Consider the following 21,125-nt stretch of genomic DNA (forward strand, 5'->3'; position numbering starts at 1 on the left):
GCTATTAAAATACAAAGTTAAAAAGCATTTTTAGAGGGGTCCTTGGTGTTCCAGCTATTAAAATACAAAGTTAAAAGGATTTTTAGAGGGGTCCTTGGTGTTCCAGCTATTAAAATACAAAGTTAAAAAGCATTTTTAGAGGGGTCCTTGGTGTTCCAGCTATTAAAATACAAAGTTAAAAGGATTTTTAGAGGGGTCCTTGGTGTTCCAGCTATTAAAATACAAAGTTAAAAAGCATTTTAGAGGGGTCCTTGGTGTTCCAGCTATTAAAATACAAAGTTAAAAGCATTTTAGAGGGGTCTTTGGTGTTCCAGCTATTAAAATACAAAGTTAAAAAGGATTTTTAGAGGGGTCCTTGGTGTTCCAGCTATTAAAATACAAAGTTAAAAAGCATTTTTAGAGGGGTCCTTGGTTCTCCAGCTATTAAAATACAAAGTTAAAAGGATTTTTAGAGGGGTCCATGGTGTTCCAGCTATTAAAATACATTAAAAGCATTTTTAGAGGGGTCCTTGGTGTTCCAGCTATTAAAATACAAAGTTAAAAAGCATTTTTAGAGGGGTCCTTGGTTCTCCAGCTATTAAAATACAAAGTTAAAAGGATTTTTAGAGGGGTCCTTGGTGTTCCAGCTATTAAAATACAAAGTTAAAAAGCATTTTTAGAGGGGTCCTTGGTTCTGCAGCTATTAAAATACAAAGTTAAAAGGATTTTTAGAGGGGTCCATGGTGTTCCAGCTATTAAAATACATTAAAAGCATTTTAAGAGGGGTCCTTGGTGTTCCAGCTATTAAAATAGAAAGTTAAAAGCATTTTTAGAGGGGTCCTTGGTTCTCCAGCTATTAAAATACAAAGTTAAAAGCATTTTTAGAGGGGTCCTTTGTGTTCCAGCTATTAAAATTACAAAGTTAAAAAGCATTTTTAGAGGGGTCCTTGGTTCTGCAGCTATTAAAATACAAAGTTAAAAGGATTTTTAGAGGGGTCCATGGTGTTCCAGCTATTAAAATACATTAAAAGCATTTTTAGAGGGGTCCTTGGTGTTCCAGCTATTAAAATACAAAGTTAAATCAACCCTTTCATGCAATTGTGAATCACCTCTTTTTTTTCTTTTCTGTGTACCATCAACCCTTTCATGTAATTGTGAATCACCTCTTTTCTCTGCTTACCATCAACTTTTTCATGTAATTGTGAATTACCTCTTTTTCCGTGTTTACCATCAACCCTTTCATGAAATTATGAATCATCTCTTTTCTCTGTTTACCGTCAACCCTTTCATGTAAATGTGAATCACCTCTGTTTTTCTGCTTACCATCAACCCTTTCTTTAATTGTGAATCACCTCTTTTTTTCTGCTTACCATCAACCCTTTCATATGCATACTCCCTAATATGCATTAACCACTTTCTCTTTGCCACCATCCATATTAACATTTATATATTACTCAATATTTTTGTACTTTCTCCTCTTGCATACATTTTAAAAATCCTTATTACACCCATCTCAGGCATTTCATGAATTTATCCCAGGTCTGCATATGTCATATAGAACTATTTCCCTGTACTCTCAAACTTTCCACATACCATCTCATAATAAATAAGACCTACACACATTTTTTGCTAAAGCCTAGATTGTAATTCATCTATGAATTCTTCTATAATATGTGACTTTCTTGAAATCAAAATCCCTGGTATACTGATTAGTTTTGGCCTTATTCTCACATTTACTTCTGTCACCTTTACTCCTATATGAAGGAGTTCTTCTCTTACCCATTCCTTCAGAATTTGTCCTTCATTCTGACATACCTTACACACCCTGAGTAGCCACTCAATAACCCTTTCACCACTCAGTTGCCATATCTTGATTGTACCTCAATTCTTAGTGGTTTTCACTTTCACAGTCCTTCTGAAATTTATGCTAAGTCCCTCCACTCTGGTATCATCCAGAGGGTCCTTCTGTTCTCCACATTCAAGAAATCTTGACCCTGATTCCATCATAAAGACCTTTTTAATTGCTCTCAACAAATCATCCTCTAGACCATCCACCATCTACACCCTCTAATTTGCCTCTCTCTTGACTCTGTCATAAGCTCCAGTAGGGGATAGTGCCATCAGTGCACCTCACATAATGTACTGTAGGCATCACTTAAGATTCATACAGTGTCCCTTCAGCCCCTTTCATTCCTTTTACTTTACCTCCATCCATATTCTTCTTCCATCTTATTTTTCACCCTCCTAGCAATTCTTTCATAGTGCAACTGTGAGGTTTTCCTCCTGTTACAATGTTAAAACCCTTTACTCAATTTTCCTCTTAGTGTACCATATACAGTTGTTTCTCTGTGTCTTCAAAGTTATCATATGACATTCTTGAAGAACACTTTATCCACACACCCTCCTTGTATAAAACCAGTTTTACGACTCCAGTCATTTGCCCTACTTTCTCAATCAAAATACCACCAAATGCCTACCTCAGTATACAAAGTGTTCTGTGATCTGTTCCAGTAATTTTTTAATTTTCTGTATCATCTTTACCTTTACACAGTGAAATAATTATCCCATCATCTACCTGAACCCCAGCATTTTACTTTTAATGACATCAACCCCAGATGTCTTTCCATTAGTCAACCTCTTAATAACCCTCCATTTATGTCTTCATTTTCGCCTCACTGTACTCACTCCATTTACCAAAGTTTGCATTCACCTCAGACAGCATCCTTCATATACTGTGGCAATGCACTGTGACATAAAAGATCTGTGAAATTCTAAACCAGAAACTTGAGACTTGAACATATTTTAAGTTTTCTTAGACATTGCAGACACTAAATAGTCACTCCCATCAGGAGCAAGACAAAAGCAATGAAGCAGTGATGTAGAAATGTACCCGATACCTTCTCCAACCCTTTATTAGAAGAAAGCTTCTGGAGATTTCACTTGCAGAATTTTACCTTTGCATCAGTTAGATCAGTTTTGCATACAAATAAATTCCTGTGTGTTTGTATTAAAATTCAAAGTTAAAAGTTAAATAGGTATGTTCTAAAAATGATTTAAATAAGACTATTTAAAAATATGATGATATGAAAATGAATTGATTTTTAGGAAGGGAAGGTGATTGTTATTGAAAATACAGACTTAAAAGCATTTTTAGATGAATTTTATTCATCCTATCCGTTACAATGTTAAAAGCCTTTTTAGTACTGCTTCACTAAATTCCAGCTCAAGAGAAAACTTAAAAAGTATTTTTAGCTGTCATTGTTCTTTAAAATACAAATAATGTTGAAAGACTTTTTAGTCCTCAATCTTTTCTCCATTTGGTGATACTTGCTGGAGCATATTTTACAAAGTTAAAAGTTTTTAGTTTGTGTTCCACTATTTAAATTATAATACTGAATCCTTCTCAAAACCATAAATGCATTTTTAGAGGGTTTGTTTCAAATCATCTTAAAATATCAGCAGAGTTTTCCCCAGTCATCTGTCTCATTCAGGATTTTAAAAAAAAAAAAGCATGTTGATCTAGTGTGGTTTTTCATCTTCTGATGTTAAAGTAATAGACTTTTAGAGGGGGTCCTTTTGACAAGTGTTTTGATATATATTTTCAAAGTTACCAAGAGATATTTCAGCTTAATGCTTATGGTCTACACTAAAAACCAATGCCACTTTTAGATAGTTTTGTCAGCTATCATTTGCATTTTTTTATCTTGTTTTTCCAGCTCTCCAAATCAACTTAAAAGTATTTTGACCTGTCTACTTTGCAGCTCATTATAATACGTTAAAAGGTTTTTAGAGGGGTCTTTGGTGTTCCAGCTATTTTAATACAAAGTTAAAAGCATTTTTAGAGGGGTCCATCCAGCTATTAAAATAGAAATTAAAAGCATTTTTAGAGGGGTCCTTGGTGTTCCAGCTATTAAAATACAAATTAATCAACCCTTTCATGTATATATAATCACCTCTTTTTTTTCTTTTCTGTTTACCATCAACCTTAATCAATTGCTAGAATCACCTCTTTTTATCTTTTCTGTTCCCCATAAATATTTTCATGCAATTGTGAATCACCTTTTTTTTCTTGATAATAAGTTCACCATCAACCCTTTCATGCAATTTCGAATCACCTCTCAGGACTTTTCTGTTCACATCAACCCTTTCATGCAATTGTGAATCACCTCTTTTTTTTTCTTTTCACACCATCAACCCAGGTTTCATGCAATTGACGAATCACCTTTTTTTTTCATGTTCACCATCAACCCTTTCATGCAATTGTGAATCACCTTTTTTTTCTTTTTCTGTTCACCATCAACCCTTTTCATATGCAATTGTGAATCACCTCTTTTTTTTTCTTTTCTGTTCTACCATCAACCCTTTCATGCAATTGTGAATCACCTTTTTTTAAGTCTTTTCAGTTCACCATCAACCCTTTCATGCAATGTGAATCACCTCTTTTTTCTTTTCTGTTCACCATCAACCCTTTCATGCAATTGTGAATCTCCTGAATTTTTTTTCTTTTCTGTTCACCATCAACCCTCACCAATTGTGAACTCAGGTGTTTTTTTCTTTTCTGTTCACCATCAACCCTTTCATGCAATTGTGAATCACCTCTTTTTTTTTCTTTTCTGTTCACCATCAACCCTTTCATGCAATTGTGAATCACCTCTTTTTTTTCTTTTCTGTTCACCATCAACCCTTTCATGCAATTGTGAATCACCTCTTTTTTTTTCTTTTCTGTTGACCATCAACCCTTGAGATGATGCAAGATTGTTAATCACCTCTTTTTTTTTCTGTTCACCAACCCTTTCATGCAATTGTGAATCACTCTTTTTTTTCTTTGGTTCTGTTCACCATCAACCCTTTTATCAACTAAAATCACCTCTTTTTTTCTTTTATGTTCAATATCAACCCTTTCATGCAATTGGATATCACCTCGTTTTTTTTCTTTCTGTTGTACCATCAACCCTTTCATGCAATAAATCAGTCTTTTTTCTTTTCTGTGTACCATCAACCCTTTCATGCAATTGTGAATCACCTCTTTTCTCTGCTTACCATCAACTTTTTCATGTAATTGTGAATTACCTCTTTTTCCCTGTTTACCATCAACCCTTTCATGAAATTATGAATCATCTCTTTTCTCTGTTTACCGGCAACCCTTTCATGTAAATGTGAATCACCTCTGTTTTTCTACTTACCATCAACCCTTTCTTTAATTGTGAATCACCTCTTTTTTTCTGCTTACCATCAACCCTTTCATATGCATACTCCCTAATATGCATTAACTTACTTATCAACTAAAATCCATATTAACATTTATATATTACTAATATTTTTGTAGAGTTCTCCTGCATACATTTTAAAAACGTTATTACACCCATATCAGATTGTTTCATGAATTTATCCCAGGTCTGATATGTCATATAGAACTATTTCCCTGTACTCTCAAACTTTCCACATACCATCTCATGATAAATGGCAGACCTGGGTGGATTTTTTTGCTAAAGCCAAGATTGTAAACATCTATGAATTCTTCTATAATGATGTGACTTGTTAAATCAAAATACCTGGTATACTGATTAGTTTTGGCCTTATTCTCACATTTACTCCTGATTCCTTTACTCCTATATGAAGGTTCTTCTCTACCCATTCCTTCAGAATTTGTCCTTCATTATCATACTAACAACCCTGAGTAGCCACTGAAAATAACTCTTTCACCACTAGAGTTGCCATATCTGATTTGTTCAATTCTTAGTGGTTTTACTTTCTGAGTCCTATCTGAAATTTATGTAATCCCTCCACTCTGGTATCATCCAGAGGGTCCTTCTGTTCAACATTCAAGAAATCTTGACCCTGATTCCATCATAAAGACCTTTTAATTGCTCTCAGAGAACTCATCCTCTAGACCATCCACCATCTACACCCTCTAATTTGCCTCTCTGGTTAGTCTGTCATAAGCTCCAGTGATTCCTCGTGCCATCAGTGGTTCGACCCACATAATGTACTGTAGGCATCATTAAGATTCATACAGTGTCCCTTCAGCCCCATTCATTCCTTTTATATTACCTCCATCCATATTCTTCTTCCATCTTATTTTTGTCCTAGCAATTCTTTCATTGTATATGAACTGTGAGTTTTCCTCCTGATTAAATGTTAAAACCCTTTTACTCAATTTTCTCTTAGTGTACAACATACAGTTGTTTCTCTGTGTCTTCAAAACGTTATCACCTGAGTTTCTTGAATGAACACTTTTATCCACACCCCTCCTTGTATAAAACCAGTTTTACGACTCAGTCATTTGCCTTATTTCTCAATCAAAATACCACCAAATGCCTACCTCAGTATACAAAGTGGACTTATCTGTCAACTAATTTTTTAATTTTCTGTATCATCTTTAACTTTACACAGTGAAATAATTATCCCATCATCTACCTGAACCCCAAAGGATTTTACTTTTGAATGTACATCAACCCCGGATGTCTTTCCATTAGTCAACCTCTTAATAACCCTCCATTTATGTCTTCATTTTCGCCTCACTGTACAACATGGCAGAGTGGGTGGATATTGTCTCCAAGCATCCTTCACCTGAGTACTGTGGCAATGATGGGAGATAAAAAGATTATTCTAAACCAGAAACTTGAGACTTGAACATATTTTAAGTTTTCAGACATTGCAGACCTGATTCCCATCAGGAGCTGGTTCAAAAGCAATGAACAGTGATGTAGAAATCAACCCGAAACCTTCTCCAACCCTTTATTAGAAGAAAGCTTCTGGAGATTTCACTTGCAGAAATTTTACCTTTGCATCAGTTAGATCAGTTTTGCATACAAATAAATTCCTGTGTGTTTGTATGTGCTTCTCTTTTTAAAGTAAATAGGTATGTTCTAAAAAAAGATTTAAATAAGACTATTTAAAAATATGATGATATGATGATGAATTGATATAGGAAGGGAAGGTGATTGTTATTGATGAAAACAGACTACTTATTAGATGAATTTTATTCATCCTGTCCGTTTGCTTATGCCTTTAGTACTGCTTCACTAAATTCCAGCTCAAGAGAAAACTTGTATTGGCTGTCATTGTTCTTGAATATTTGAAAGACTTGTCCTCAATCTTTTCTCCATTTGGTGATACTTGCTGGAGCATATTTTGTCCTCGTTGTTTCTGTTTGTGTAACACTATTTATTTTATAATACTGAATCCTTCTCAAAAACCATAAATGCATTCACCAGTTTGTTCAAATCATCTTCAGCTATCAGCAGACTTTTCCCCAGTCATCTGTCTCATTCAGGATTTAAAAAAAAAAAAGAATGTTGATCTAGTGTGGTTTTTCACCTTCTGATGTTATAATAGACTCATCCCTCCTTTTGACAAGTGTTTTCATATATTTTTCTTTTTACCAAGAGATATTTCACTTAATGCTATGGTCTACACTAACACCAATGCCACTCACATAGTTTTGTCAGCATCATTTGCCCTTTTTTTTATCTTGTTTTACTCTCCATCAACTTCAGTATGTTGACCTGTCTACTTTGCTCATTATACTTTGTGTTTTTCACTTTCTCCCCGAGATATTTTATACAGTATTTTTTCCATCCAGATTGATATATTATATATATATATATATATATATATATATATATATATATATATATATATATATATATATATATATATATATATATATATATATATATATATATATATATATATATATATATATATATATATATATATATATATATATATATATATATATATATACATATATGTATATATATGTATATATATATGTTATATTTTCATTTTCTTGATGTTAATTCAGTTCTTCTCGGTTGTGTGCGCCTCCTTTATATGTGATTTTAAAATTGGAATGTTACTTTTACATTCTGTTTCAAATGCTTCTGTGTTCAAATTCAAGAAGCTCTGTTGTATGAAACCTATATACTTTGTCAACGTTTTTTGTTGTGTGCTTTTAATTTTAACTTTATTATGGTGATGATAAGCTTGGTAATCACTGTCGACGTCTGGTTTGCAATAGCACCTAGCATTCCTTAGTGGTCTTTTTATCTGGTTAACCATTTGAGATTTTTGGGGGTTCCAAAACTTGTCAGTGGTACACAGTTATGGCTCACAGATAATTTTCTAGTGTTGCTTACTGTGAAATTTTTTTCATGATATAATGCTGGTTCTAGTCTCACTTTGAAGCTGTATAATTACCATTTTTGTAGTATGTTTAAATATTGAAAAGTCCCCAACCTTACCATCACTAAGAATTCTCACATCTCTCTAATACAGTATATGTCAACTTCTGCATCTCTGTATAAAATTCAATTTTTTGCAATGGAATTTATTCATTGGTGCATAACACACTGCAGTAGTCATAGTGCACTGTTTTCATGTAGGTCTTACAGGTCATAATTTATCATTCTCTGATCTCCAGTCAGTGCATTTTCTGCATAGGATGTTAAGGTCAGACCTACTCCTCTGCCAATTCCATGTGCTCTTCCCCAGTAAATATACACATTATCCCCTTCCAAACTCTTTTCCCATTCCTAGCCTCCTGTTTGTATGTTCTTATACACATTAAGTGCTAACAAACATTTTTTTTTTTGTGTAATCCTCCAGGCTAAATCATGTAAACATAATACACATTAAAATCTCTGTACGTCTTTATGAAATTGTTAATAAGTTATCATACTCATATGTAAGAAGAATAATTATTTTATTCTTAGACCTGATAAAGAAAGGTTATTTATAAAGATATGTATAGGTTATCAAGAAGGTTATTTATAAAGATATGTATTAGTTATTATATATATATATATATATATATATATATATATATATATATATATATATATATATATATATATATATATATATATATATATATATATGTATATATATATATATATATATATATATATATATATATATATATATATATATAGAGAGAGAGAGAGAGAGAGAGAGAGAGAGAGAGAGAGAGAGAGAGAGAGAGAGAGAGAGAGAGAGAGAGAGAGAGAGAGAGAGAGTATTCCTAAATATGAGTCCTTGTAAGTTTAAGAAAAGGAAAGTACAGTACTATACACTGACTGTTCCTACATAGAGGAGGGCGTCAACTAGATGGATACAGAGAGAAACAGTGCCAAAAGGATGGCTAAAATCATTATAGTCACCTTGTGACTATTGACCTCTACCTAATACTGTATTGTCCATTTCTGGTGCATCATGTCAGCAGTCAAAAAAGTTTCAGATTGTAAGATTTTTGGGTTTGGGAATTCTGTATACCTTGTAGGATTCTTAAACTGTCGTATCATATGCATAATGTCTTTATTAGTCGTTGAAGGTCAAGTTATATTTTGAGAAATAATCGAGAACCAAGAGTTGCAGTCATATTCATATTTTCCTTTACTTTCAGACAAGCCCTACTGAAGAAAAGTTCAAATCATCTCCTAACTGGTCAATTGGTCAACGGAGGCCTCATAGAAATGAGTCAGGAAATCAGATGGCTCATGATTACACCTCAGAACAGGATATAGGGACCTCCAGTGGAACTGTAGCAAGTGGTGTGAATCCCTCATTGACAACCAGTCATAATAGTTCCTCAGTCATCTCAACTCCCCATTCTTCCTTTCCTGCTTCTGTGGTTCGTTCCTCTATCTCTCATCATAGGAATCATTCTTCAAATCGTCAGCAGTCAGTGCAGTGTGATGATCAGCCTTTAAACCTAACTACAGAGACTACTATATGTGCATCTCAGCAGCAACTGATAAATAATATTGTGGAACATATGGTTAATGGGCCAAACTCTGTAGTGCATAGTAATCATTCTCACCTCAGTTTCTTTCATCCTGAAAATTTGAACAACAATAATAACGAAAGTGAAAAGTCTCTTCATAAAGCTATTGATGCAAGAATAAATGGGAATGGGAACTGTGATGTATCCTTATTCCTGTCCAAAACTCTTGATTTAGTTATTGGTAGGACTTTAGACAGTAATAAGTCTCCAAGAAAAGAAAAAATCCTATCAGAAGGCTGTAAAAATTTGTTTGCAGAAGCCAGCAAAAATCAAAATCATTCAACAGTTGTAGATAAGAAAAAGGAACCTCAGTCTGAACAACAGGGTGATGAGAAAAAAGATGCAGTTCCCGGTAGTAACAGTGACTCCATTGGAATCACAAACCCTAACATGCGTCCTCGCAAGAGACCTAAAGTTGACCACTTAGAGGATAATGATGTTTCTGTGAAAAAGGTAAGATTTGTTTGCTGAATAGGTTTTTTGTCATTAAAAATTCTTTTTAAATGAGTAACTTACCCAGTAATTACTTAGCTATTAGTTTCTTTTAACTGGCAGCTCAAAATTTTGAGGTTCCGGGTCACGCTAGTTTGTTTTGGTTATGGCGACGTGCCCTGCCCATTTCGGGGTGTAGGAGAAGGTACAACATAGCAAAGAGCTTCAATTTGTTTCTGCCGGCTGTGGTTGAAGGACTGTGGTTGGCAGCAGCTTGAATTTTGGAATTTATACTTTGCTGGTTGTTTGCCTTATCTTCAATTGGCGAAGTTTTTGTTTTCGTAGCCTTTCGGCATAATTAAGATAGTGTTAGGCAAGTTTTGATCATTGGTTGATGACTCTTTGGCCGTTTTTTGGACTTGTATTAGACTTTTCTAGGATGTCTGACACAAGTAGTTCTAGTATTCTTTGCTGCAATACTAGACTAACTAAAGAATCTTATGACTCACACACTGTTTGTATTCTATGTAGGGGACAAACATGTTCAGCAGATTTACGTTGAGAGGAGTGTAATGACTGGGGTATTAAGAGGTGGAAGACTTTAGATGCACATCTCAAGAAACTAGCTAGAGATAGGAAGAGGAAAGCTATTGCTAGGGAATCTAGTAAAGTTTTTGCTAGTCAGGATTCATCCACTAAGTCGGATGCGATTGCACCTGTAATTTCTTCCGATTCCATTCCATCTCCTCCACCTGTGCAACCCCCTCCTTTACCTGGCTCTCATGTTTCTGTCCCCAAAACCATCGCCAGTCTGGAGTCGAAAATCGACACTCGCTTTGAATTGATTGTGCAATCGATTGCTAAATTAGCGTCATTGGTGAAAGTGCTTATGGATAAAAGTGGGTCAGAACACTTTGTGGCGCCCAGTGCAAGTGCAGTGGTAGTGGAGGAGGTGGCTGTTTGGGCCGCTGATTCTCCTAGGCCAAGGTCCCTGACATACTCCCCAGCACCTGGGAGGAGTCAAACTGGCAGCCTAAAGGAGGTTGGTGGGGTCTGCCCCAGAGCAGTCGCCCCCTTGGTTCAGTCTGTTGATGAATCCCAGACTGCAGCCGAAGGCCATTGGAAAGGCCTTCAAGTGAGTGCTCACTGTATGTCCTCCAGCTCCGAAGATTTCAGTTCTAGGCGCGCATGGCGCTATGGGGACAAGTCACGCTTGCTAAAGCAGCGTGCAGTGGAGTTTGAGATTTCTTCCCCTGTTCCTTGTAAGAAGGGCAAAGATTCAGCACACCCATCGTGTAGTCACTGGGATACCCCGGAACAATTCTCTTCTGCTTCTTCTGATGACGGTCATAAATTGGCGCCTAAGCGCCTTGTGGTGCGGAGACGTTCATCGTCGAATAAAGGAACTACTGCATCAGGAATTGCGCACCCAGCACCTTCATCTCTACAATACAATCAGCACCAGCAACTAGTGTCGAAGCGCCCAAACTTCCGTTTGCGGCTTAGCGCCCACTGGCGTCCATTCACCAACAAGCTTCGCTACTGGCTCCTGTCTCCATAGCACCCCCCAAACGCCCATTGGTGCCCGCTCCTCCACCGCCTCTTAGTAGCGTCATCTTGGACATTGTTCCTCCTCCAGTTGACCCGATTCAGAGCAAACTGGATAATATTCTCAGTTTGCTTCAGAAGGCTCCTACTACAGCTGAGACGACAGTGGACTTATTACTTTCTTGTGTCTCTTCTGAGGAAGAGGTTGTTCCAGAGCAAGATGCTCCTTCATCGGTGTACTCTGTGCTTTAACGTTAAGGTTCCTGCTAGTGACTTATCCAAGCTTCTTTTCGCCAGCTACTCCCTCCGTTCCTGCTTCGAATTTGTTTATGGAAACCCCCTCAGTCGGTTCTTCGAAATTACCGAATTTGGTTCTTTCCTCTTCAGCAAAGAAGGCACTGGATAAAGTAGAAGGGTGGTTTTCTGAGAAGAGGGAACAAGGCAAAGCAGTTTTTTGTTTCCCACCTTCCAAGTTATCCAGATCGAGCTACAGGTTTTATATGACCGGAGAAGCTACTTCCCTGGGAGTCTCTGCCTCCTCTCAGGGAGACTTCTCCAGCCTTATCGACTCGGCTAGGATCAGCAATCTCCTCAGCCAAAATTATGTTTTCAGCCTCGGAACTTGCACACCTTCTCAAGAATATTTTTAAGGTTTTCGAAGTGATGAACTTCCTAGACTGGGTGGTGGGCGTTCTGGCGCGCAAACTTAGAGAGTGCTCCTTGTTACCTCAAGAAATCTTCTTGGATCTCTTAGGAGTATTTTCCTGTATTGATGGAGGCATTCATGATAGTATGCAGGAGTTAGCTAGTCTATACGCCATGGGAGTACATAAGAAAAGAGAGCTTTGGTGTTCTTTTACATCAAAAGGCGTCACTGCATCTCAGAGATCGGCCCTCCTATTCTCCCCCTTGGACAAGACCTATCTTTTTCCACAGGCTATAGTTCTGGACATTGCCTCCGACCTACAGAAGAAGAACACTCAGGACCTGCTCTCCCAGTCTACGAGACGCCCCAAGGATTCTTCAACTCTTCCTCCCAGATCTTCGTTTCCTCTGCAACCTACTCCCTTTTGGAGCTCCCATTCTAGATCTCAAACTAGATCAAGATCATATACCGTTTCCCACAGCGTTCCATCAAGAAGTCATCCTCCGTCTTACTCGAAGAATTGAAACCATAGTCCTCTGTACTCGGGTTGGAGCGCGGCTCCTCTGCTTTTGGGAATGGTGGGAGCCAAAGGGAGCGGAATCTTGGATAGTGTCTCTCCTGAAGGAGGGCTACACTATCCCCTTTTTGAACAAACCTCCTCTAATCCACAAGCTTATCGAATTGACAGCTTACTCTCCAGGCTCAGAGAGATTTGCTGCTCTCTTGCTAGAGGTGGAGTCCCCCGTTCAGAAAGATGCTATAGAGCTAGTAGAGGACATTCATTCTCCTGGATTCTACAACCATCTCTTTGTGGTGCCCAAGCCATCGGGGGGCTGGAGACCTGTTTTGGACATAAGTTCTCTAAATGTCTTTGTCAAAAAGACAACATTCAAGATGGAAACAATCCATTTGGTCCTTGCACCCATTCGCCAGGGAGAGTGGATGGCGTCCATTGACAAGCAGGATGCATACTTTCACATTCTAGTACATCCGACTTCAAGAAAGTACCTCAGGTTTTTGTTTCAGGGCAAGGTGTTCCAATTTCGGGCTCTTTGCTTCGGTCTCTCAACAGCGCTGCAAGTGTTCACCAGGGTATTGGCTCCCCTAGCGAAATGGCTTCATTTGATGGGGATAAAGATCTCCCTATATCTAGACGACTGGCTACTACATTCCTGCTCGAAAGATCAGTGTACGGAGGACCTTCGCACGACTCTTCTCTTGGCTCAAGAATTGGGCCTTCTCATCAGTTGGGACAAGTCTTTCCTGACCCCTTCTCAGGAGATTCCTTATTTAGGGATGACACTCAACTCTCGGGATTTTCGGGTTTTTCCAGTCCTGAAGAGAATAGAAAAGTGTCTCCAGACAGTGGAAGAATTTCTGAATCTAAACTTTTTCTTGGCCAATCAGTGGATGAATCTTCTAGGTACTCTCTCTTCCATGGAACAATTCGTCACCCTGGGAAGACTTCACTTGAGACCTCTCCAGTTCTTCCTCAGAGCCAGCTGGAACAGGAAAAAGTTTCCAGACTTGTTCATGTTCCCGATAACGATGGAAATCAAGGAGGATCTTTGTTGGTGGAATTCCAGGAAGAGACTATCAGAAGGGAAATCTCTTCATACTCTGAACCCCAGCCTCGAGTTCTTTTCAGATGCGTCGAACCTAGGTTGGGGAGTTCTTTTGGGATTAAAATAAGTGTCAGGGACCTGGTCTCAGGAACAGCAAAACTGGCATGTTAACGTAAAAGAATTACAGGCAATATTTCTGGGCCTACAGTGCTTCGCTTCAGAAATTTTGGGGGAGGGCAGTAGCAGTGCATTCAGACAACACGACGGCACTGGCGTACATCAGGAAACAAGGAGGAACCCACTCTTTCTCCCTGTACGAAGCAGCAAGGGACTTTCTTCTTTGGTTACATCAGAACGACACTTAAGTGATTTGGTTACATCAGAACGACACTCAAGTGACAACGTGTTTTTTCCAGGGGAGGCTCAACGTTCTTGCAGACAAATTGAGCCGTCAAAGACAGATCCTTCCCACAGAATGGACATTAGACCCATTGGTTTGTCTGTATCTGTGGAAGCTCTGGGGGAAGCCCATGATAGATTTGTTCACGTCCTCCAGAAATCACCGACTTCCTCTCTTCTGCTCACCAGTTCCAGGTCCCTTGGCATGGGCAACCGAGGCAATGTTACAGTATTGGTCCTACAAAGATCTGTATGCCTTTCCCCCATTCAGTTTGGTGAGGCGAGCCATCAACAAATTCCAGTCTCATCAAAACCTATCCATGACCTTGATAGCCCCCTTCTGGCCAGCAAAAGAGTGGTTCCCGGATCTACTAGAACGTCTTGCAGACTTCCCGAAACTGCTGCCACAGAAGCAACAACTTCTCAGGCAACCTCACTTCAGTCGGTTCCACCAAAACCTGTCTTCTCTGGCCCTAACAGGGTTCAAACTGTTAGACGACTGCTCCGAAAAAAGGGCTTTTCAAGAGCGGCTGCAGACGCAATTGGGAAGTGTAGAAGACAGTCTTCAGATAATGTCTACCAGGCAAAATGGTCCATCTTCAGGTCCTGGTGCAGACAAAATAACGTGTCCTCTTCTGAGACCTCTGTAGCAGAAATAGTGGAGTTTCTTCTGTTCTTACGCTCCACTAAAGGACTTTCTACCTCTACCATTAAAGTATACAGAGCTATGCTTAGCTCAGTTTTCCTCCATAAAGGAATGGACTTATCATCGAATCAGAATTTGTCCGACCTTATTAAGTCCTTTAACACCGCAAAGCTTAAAGAAAAACCTTTGCTGTCCTGGAACTTAGACATGGTCCTTAAGTGGCTTTCCAGTTCACGTTTATAGCCCTTGCAATCTATCTCCTTAAGGGATCTAACCAGGAAAACTTTTTCTGGTCGCCTTGGCCACCGCTAGGAGTTCCAGTGAAATCCATGCTTTAGACAGAAACATAGGATTTTCTCAGGGGAATGCAGTGTACTCCTTTTCCCTAGACTTTCTGGCTAAGAATGAATCGCCATCGAATCCATGGCCTCGTTCTTTTAAGATCAAGAACTTGTCCAAGATAGTGGGGCTGTTTGAAGAAGAAAGAACTCTCTGTCCTGTAAGGGCCCTTAAGTTTTATCTTTACAGAACGAAGGACATTTGTGGTACTTCAAGAAACCTTTGGTGTTCTGTGAAATATTCCTTTAGACCCTTGTCTAAGAATGCCCTGGCATTTTTTCTAAGGAATCTGATTTCTGAAGCACATTCCATGGTGAACGAAGACTTGCTTTCCTCTTTCAAGGTAAAACCCCATGAGATAAGAACAGTCGCTAAGTCTTTGGCGTTTAAGCGCAATTTATCCCTCACGTCAAATGTGCAAGCGACGTTTTGGAAGTGCAAGTTGGTGTTTGCATCGCATTTTTTAAGGGATATCGAGACTGCTTATGATCAGTGCAGTACCTTGGGTCCGTTTTATGTGGCTTGCGTGGTTTTGGGAAAGAAACGTAGAAAGCAATGTCCTTTCTGTAATCTCTTTGCCTTGCTTTGGGTGTTGAGTTTTGGGGAGCTTGGGAGTACTATGTGCTTGGAGTACCCTCCAGTCTTTTGGTTTTATGGTTGGGTATTGGTGTTTTCTAATTTGATTTTTGTTTTTGGTGGTTATGGTGACTATTTACTCTGGTTATTTTGTGTGTTACTGCGCCCTGAGCAGGGGCATCTTGTTGTACTTTGCTAGCCCTCAGAAATTAGTCCATCGCTACAAAGCACCCACTGTAGTAGTAAGCCCTCAAGGCTTTACTGCCTCGCCTCTACTGGATAAGATAAGTGCCAACCAGAGGCAGTATCTACCTGTAGCAACTCTTATCAGGCAAGGTTCCACAACATTGATTCAGTGTTAGCAAATTTCTATTCTCAAACTCATTACTATTAATAATGTTTTGGGGTAGATATGTCCAACATTCCCACCTCCATTCAGTGTGGGAATCAGCTATGTAATTACTGGGTAAGTTACTTATATAAAAATGACATTTTTATAATAGAATAAAGTTTTATATATACTTACCCAGTAGCTCTTCGTTGGGCGAGTCGGTAGAGCTGTGGACTGGCACTCGCCAGGCCCGAGTTAGTCTCCGGCTGGCTGATGAAGAGTTAGAGGAATTTATTTCTGGTGATAGAAATTCATTTCTCGCTATAATGTGGTTCGGATTTCACAATAAGCTGTAGGTCCCGTTGCTAAGTAACCAGTTGGTTCTTAGCCACGTAAAATAAGTCTAATCCTTTGGGCCAGCCTTAAGAGAGCTGTTAATCAGCTCAGTGGTCTGGTAAAACTAAGGTACACTTAACTTACTTACCCAGTAATTACATAATCGGAGCCCACCCGCCTCCCCTAACTTGGACATAAGGACATAAACAAATTGAAGCTCTTTGCCGTGTTGTACTTTCTCCTGCACCTGAAAGTGGGCGGGGCATGTCGCCATAACCAAAACAAACTAGCATGACCCGCAATTTCAAAATTTTGAGCTGCCGGTTAAAAGAAACTATGAAAGTCTAGAAATGCAATTTAGTGGTCAGGTCAACTACTTTGTAAGAACAGTATAAAAGGACATATAGTTTATTTTATTACTTTGCAAGGATAATGGATTTCATCGTAAGAAGTGAGGTATTGCACAGCAAAAGCTAATCTTTCTCTTTTCTTTAGTCATTTCTGCTTGTCTGTCTGGGCAAATACCGTATAAAAAGTAATTTTATTTTCAAAACTGGAAGGTTGGTACTAATATTGTATAATGTTAAAGAAATGTGGATATGATATATATCTTTAGTTCAACAAGACAAGTCTCACTGTAATATAGCATAGCATGCTGCGTGGCCATTACCATTTTAGGAATTGCTTCCTTAAATTTTAAAAGAAAAGATAAGAATGAATACAAGAAGAATTTGACAATAGAAAGAGAACTGATGATGATGTTTGGCATAGTTTGTAGTACAGTCCTACCAACAAAATTTTATGGCAGTTTGACAAAATATAGGCAGGATATCAGCAAATATTGGAAAATATATGGAACAGGTGCTAAATGGCGGCACCAAGAATTTTTAATAGTCTTTATTAACAATAAAGAATTACAGGCGGTCCCCAGTTAATGGTGATCCGGTTTTATGGGGCTTATCTAGCGACGAAAATCGGCAATTTTCAGCGCCAAAATTTGCTGATAACTGAAAATTGGCTCTTTTTGGCGCCGATAAACCCTGAAAATTGCTGAAAAACCCTGAAAATCTCCGATTTTCGATTAGTGGCAATTTTCGGTTATCATCACACCCTCAGAACAGAACTCCGCCGATAACCAGGGACAGCCTGTAATATTAAGCAATGCATTTTCCTAATAAAGAAAAGTTTATCATCAAAGTTTTTTGTTTTCAAGTCAAATGCAGCCTCTACTCTTTTATTGTATGCTACAGAGCTAATACTGTAATGTAATATGTATATAATTTCTTTGGTTATAAAACTGTGTAATTATGGAAAATAGAGAGCTGTTATCAAAAGTAATAAAGTGGATAATTTGGCATAAATGTTTACAAAAGTTGTCTAACATATGTGATATCCGTCTCCAGTCTCTTTGAAGCTTTCCTATGAATTATTTTGAAAATATGCTGTATGTTTATTTTCCTTAATTTTCATTGCAAATAGTTTAACCATACCCCAAATATTTACTGGTTTTAAATTTTTATCCATCAGCAGTTATCATTTCAAGGATTTAATTTTACAGAGGAAGGAGGTGGCTAGCGGGCGATCTGGTCAAGGAAATTGTAGAGGAGGGTTAGGAGTAGTAGGAGGACGAAGATCTAGAGCCCCTCGTAAATGCAAGGGAAAGCGTTATGAGGAACTCATTTCTGAAGGGGTTCTGCAGGCACCTCGCAGATCACGGACAAGGAACAGTCGGTGAGTCAGATTTTCTTCTGTTTTTACCTTTACATATTAGTTTTGTTGCATTGTTATAACATTTGGTGTAGCTGTTGACAGAAATGTGGTTGAAGTTCTGGGATACTTGTTAAACTCAAATGACTGCTGACATTTTTGAGATTATGCACTAATCATGTGCTGTATGTTTTGATTTTTCTAGATTAGAAAAATCTAAAGATGAGTTCTGGTAGTGGGATTGTACACAACCTTAGCTGGTGGTTTATTCCAAAGTGAGGTTATCCTATATAGGAGGAAGTTCCTACAAAAGTAATCTTTGACGGCATTAGGGTGGTTGCTCTTGTAACTATTTGCTAGTGAATTGATGTTTAACGTATCATAGTCTATTCTGGACTTTCTTTTTAACTTTATATGTCTCTTAAAAGGTTGTAAGCCAATATTAAAGATAACTGTTAAGAGATTTCTCTTGTATATAAATCTCTGTTTCCCCTGCCAAATAGGCCACACTTGGCATTCTTGTTTGTGTGAATGGCTTTGCGTGTATTTAAGTTGCAAGCCATCAGCCATTTTATTGAATGGTCACCTAAAATCTTTTTCTTCAGGTGTTCTTGCAATTGTTTTATTGATATCTTATCTCTGCTAATGCTTTTTGTGTCATCAGTAAATGCGCTTATTTTACTAGTCAGTTTAGGTCTTGTGAGAGAGTATCTCATTAAGGACAACTGTTTTCTATACCTTAGCCAGTCTTCTATTCAGTCTCCATGGTCTATGATGCCTTGGCTTTATACTTCCATTAATCTTTTAAGTGACACTATACTGTCTGATATGTTTTGGGAATCCACATAGAATCAATCTTTTGCTTGGTTAAACATGCATCTTCCATTATGAAATCCATTATTATTATTATTATTATTATTATTATTATTATTATTATTATTATTATTATTATTATTATTATTTTATTATTATTATTATTATTATTATTTTATTTTATTATTATTATTATTATTATTATTATTATTATTATTATTATTATTATTATTTATTATATTCAGTAGGTGAAACCTATTCCTACAGAAACAAGCCCACAGGGGTCTTTGACTTGTAATTCAAGCTTCCAAAGAATGTGGTGTTCATTAGGAAGAAGATGAAGTAAAGGAAGATACAGAAACGAGATCTCACTTATTAAAAATGAAAAAATAGATTAATAGATAGATAAAAATGTATTAAAATGCAAGGAGAATAGTATTAGGGTAAACGGTGTGAGGAATAAAGGACCTCTGGAACTGAGAAGTTTGACAGCAAGGCACATTTACTGCATTTACTCCATGCTGTCTATCTAGAATTAGATTGCTTGATTCTAAACATCTTATTGTATCATCTGCTACGATGGATTCTGGTACCTTCCAAGGCAATGAAGTCTGGCTGGTGGGTCTGTTTGTATATAAAGGCAGTCCCGGGTTACGAGAGGGCTGGCTTACGACGTTCCGAGGTTACATTGCTTTTCAAATATATTCATCAGAGATTATTTCTTGGTTTACGACGCATGTTCCAGGGTTACAACGCTTACGACGCATACGACACTAATCTGACGGAAGAAATATGGCTACAAAACTGCAGAATAAACAAAATTTGGTGGTTTTTGTGATGAAAAAACTCAATAAAAATGCAGTTTACATCATTTCCAATACACCCAAAGCATTAAAAGTAAAGTTTTCTTAGGATTTTTTACGATCTTTCGGCTTACGACGATTTTCGGCTTATGACACGATGTAGGAACGGAACCCCCAACGTAAACCAGGGACTGCCTGTACATGGTTCATCTACATAACCTTTCTTGGTAATGGTAGGATATTGTATAGTTTCCAGTCCTCCTGCCCTTCTTTGCTCCAAGGAGTCTTTATAGATGTCACTGAAGTGAGGAGCATTTTCTTCTTTTGTTTCCTAGGTCTCCTTCGTCCAGTTCGTCTGGACCTGAGAGCCTGTTTTGGATCAGCTTTTTCATTTTCACTTCTCTGTTTTATTTTTTCCATCGCAATGGTTGACATTGATGTCATAATAATAATTTCTGAGGTGTCTTCCTTCTTTTGTGTACCACACTGGCAGTGTTTATAGAATAGACCTGTGGTCCCTGCATCAACACTGATGAAGGCAATGTTGTATCTTGATTGGTTTTTTGTTGTTCTTGTACAGAAAAGGGATTTTGACAAAGGAAAAATCTATTTCTGAGGGAGGCCCCGTGTCACCCGGTGAAATTCCATTCTTAAACGAATTTCTAGGTATAAATATTGCTAAATATACCAGAGAAAAAAGCTTTCAGGAATGCTGGATTTACTACCCCCAGATCGAGCATCTTCAATGAAGACGTCGGTATAAACAAGGGTGAGTGAAGGAATCACAACCACAGAGCCACACTCGATAGACATCCCCATGTCAAGATCCCCAGGAAGAGCGAGGGGCCGTACCAGCGCCCACGCTCACCAGCCCGCCACGCGACGACTCCAGCGCCATCTGAACTCATTCCAGGCTAGCACCACCCCCAGGCTTGGCATGAGCCAGTAGGCAGGGGCGGATTAACAGTACTTGGGGCCTGAGGCTACTTCACATCAGGGGCCCTTTTAACAGACATGTACACATTTATCATATTTTGTTTTACCACATGTTTCAATGTGAACAATATCAGTTAGTGTACTATCAATAAGTTTTACGTTTGAGTTACATTGAAACGATTGATCTATTATGCTGTATCATACTGTATAAAAAGAAAAAACTCCATTACAAACTAACAACAGAAAAACAATGAAAATATTAAACTGAACAATTCATGT

At 37.9% G+C, this 21,125-nt stretch overlaps 1 protein-coding gene across 8 annotated transcripts in view; it reads left to right on the plus strand.

Moving 5' to 3' along the window:
* Positions 1-21,125, plus strand: part of LOC136826315 (HMG box transcription factor BBX) — a 228,793-nt gene that overhangs the window by 152,591 nt on the left and 55,077 nt on the right. For all 8 annotated transcript variants that reach the window (XM_067083555.1, XM_067083557.1, XM_067083559.1 and 5 more), the window contains exons 5-6: positions 9,389-10,222; positions 18,146-18,318. In XM_067083555.1, coding sequence (XP_066939656.1) covers positions 9,389-10,222; positions 18,146-18,318 — 1,007 coding nt within the window. The remainder of the gene's footprint in view (positions 1-9,388; positions 10,223-18,145; positions 18,319-21,125) is intronic.

This window comes from Macrobrachium rosenbergii, chromosome 40 (genome assembly GCF_040412425.1).
Source record: "Macrobrachium rosenbergii isolate ZJJX-2024 chromosome 40, ASM4041242v1, whole genome shotgun sequence".
Lineage (NCBI taxonomy): Eukaryota > Metazoa > Arthropoda > Malacostraca > Decapoda > Palaemonidae > Macrobrachium > Macrobrachium rosenbergii.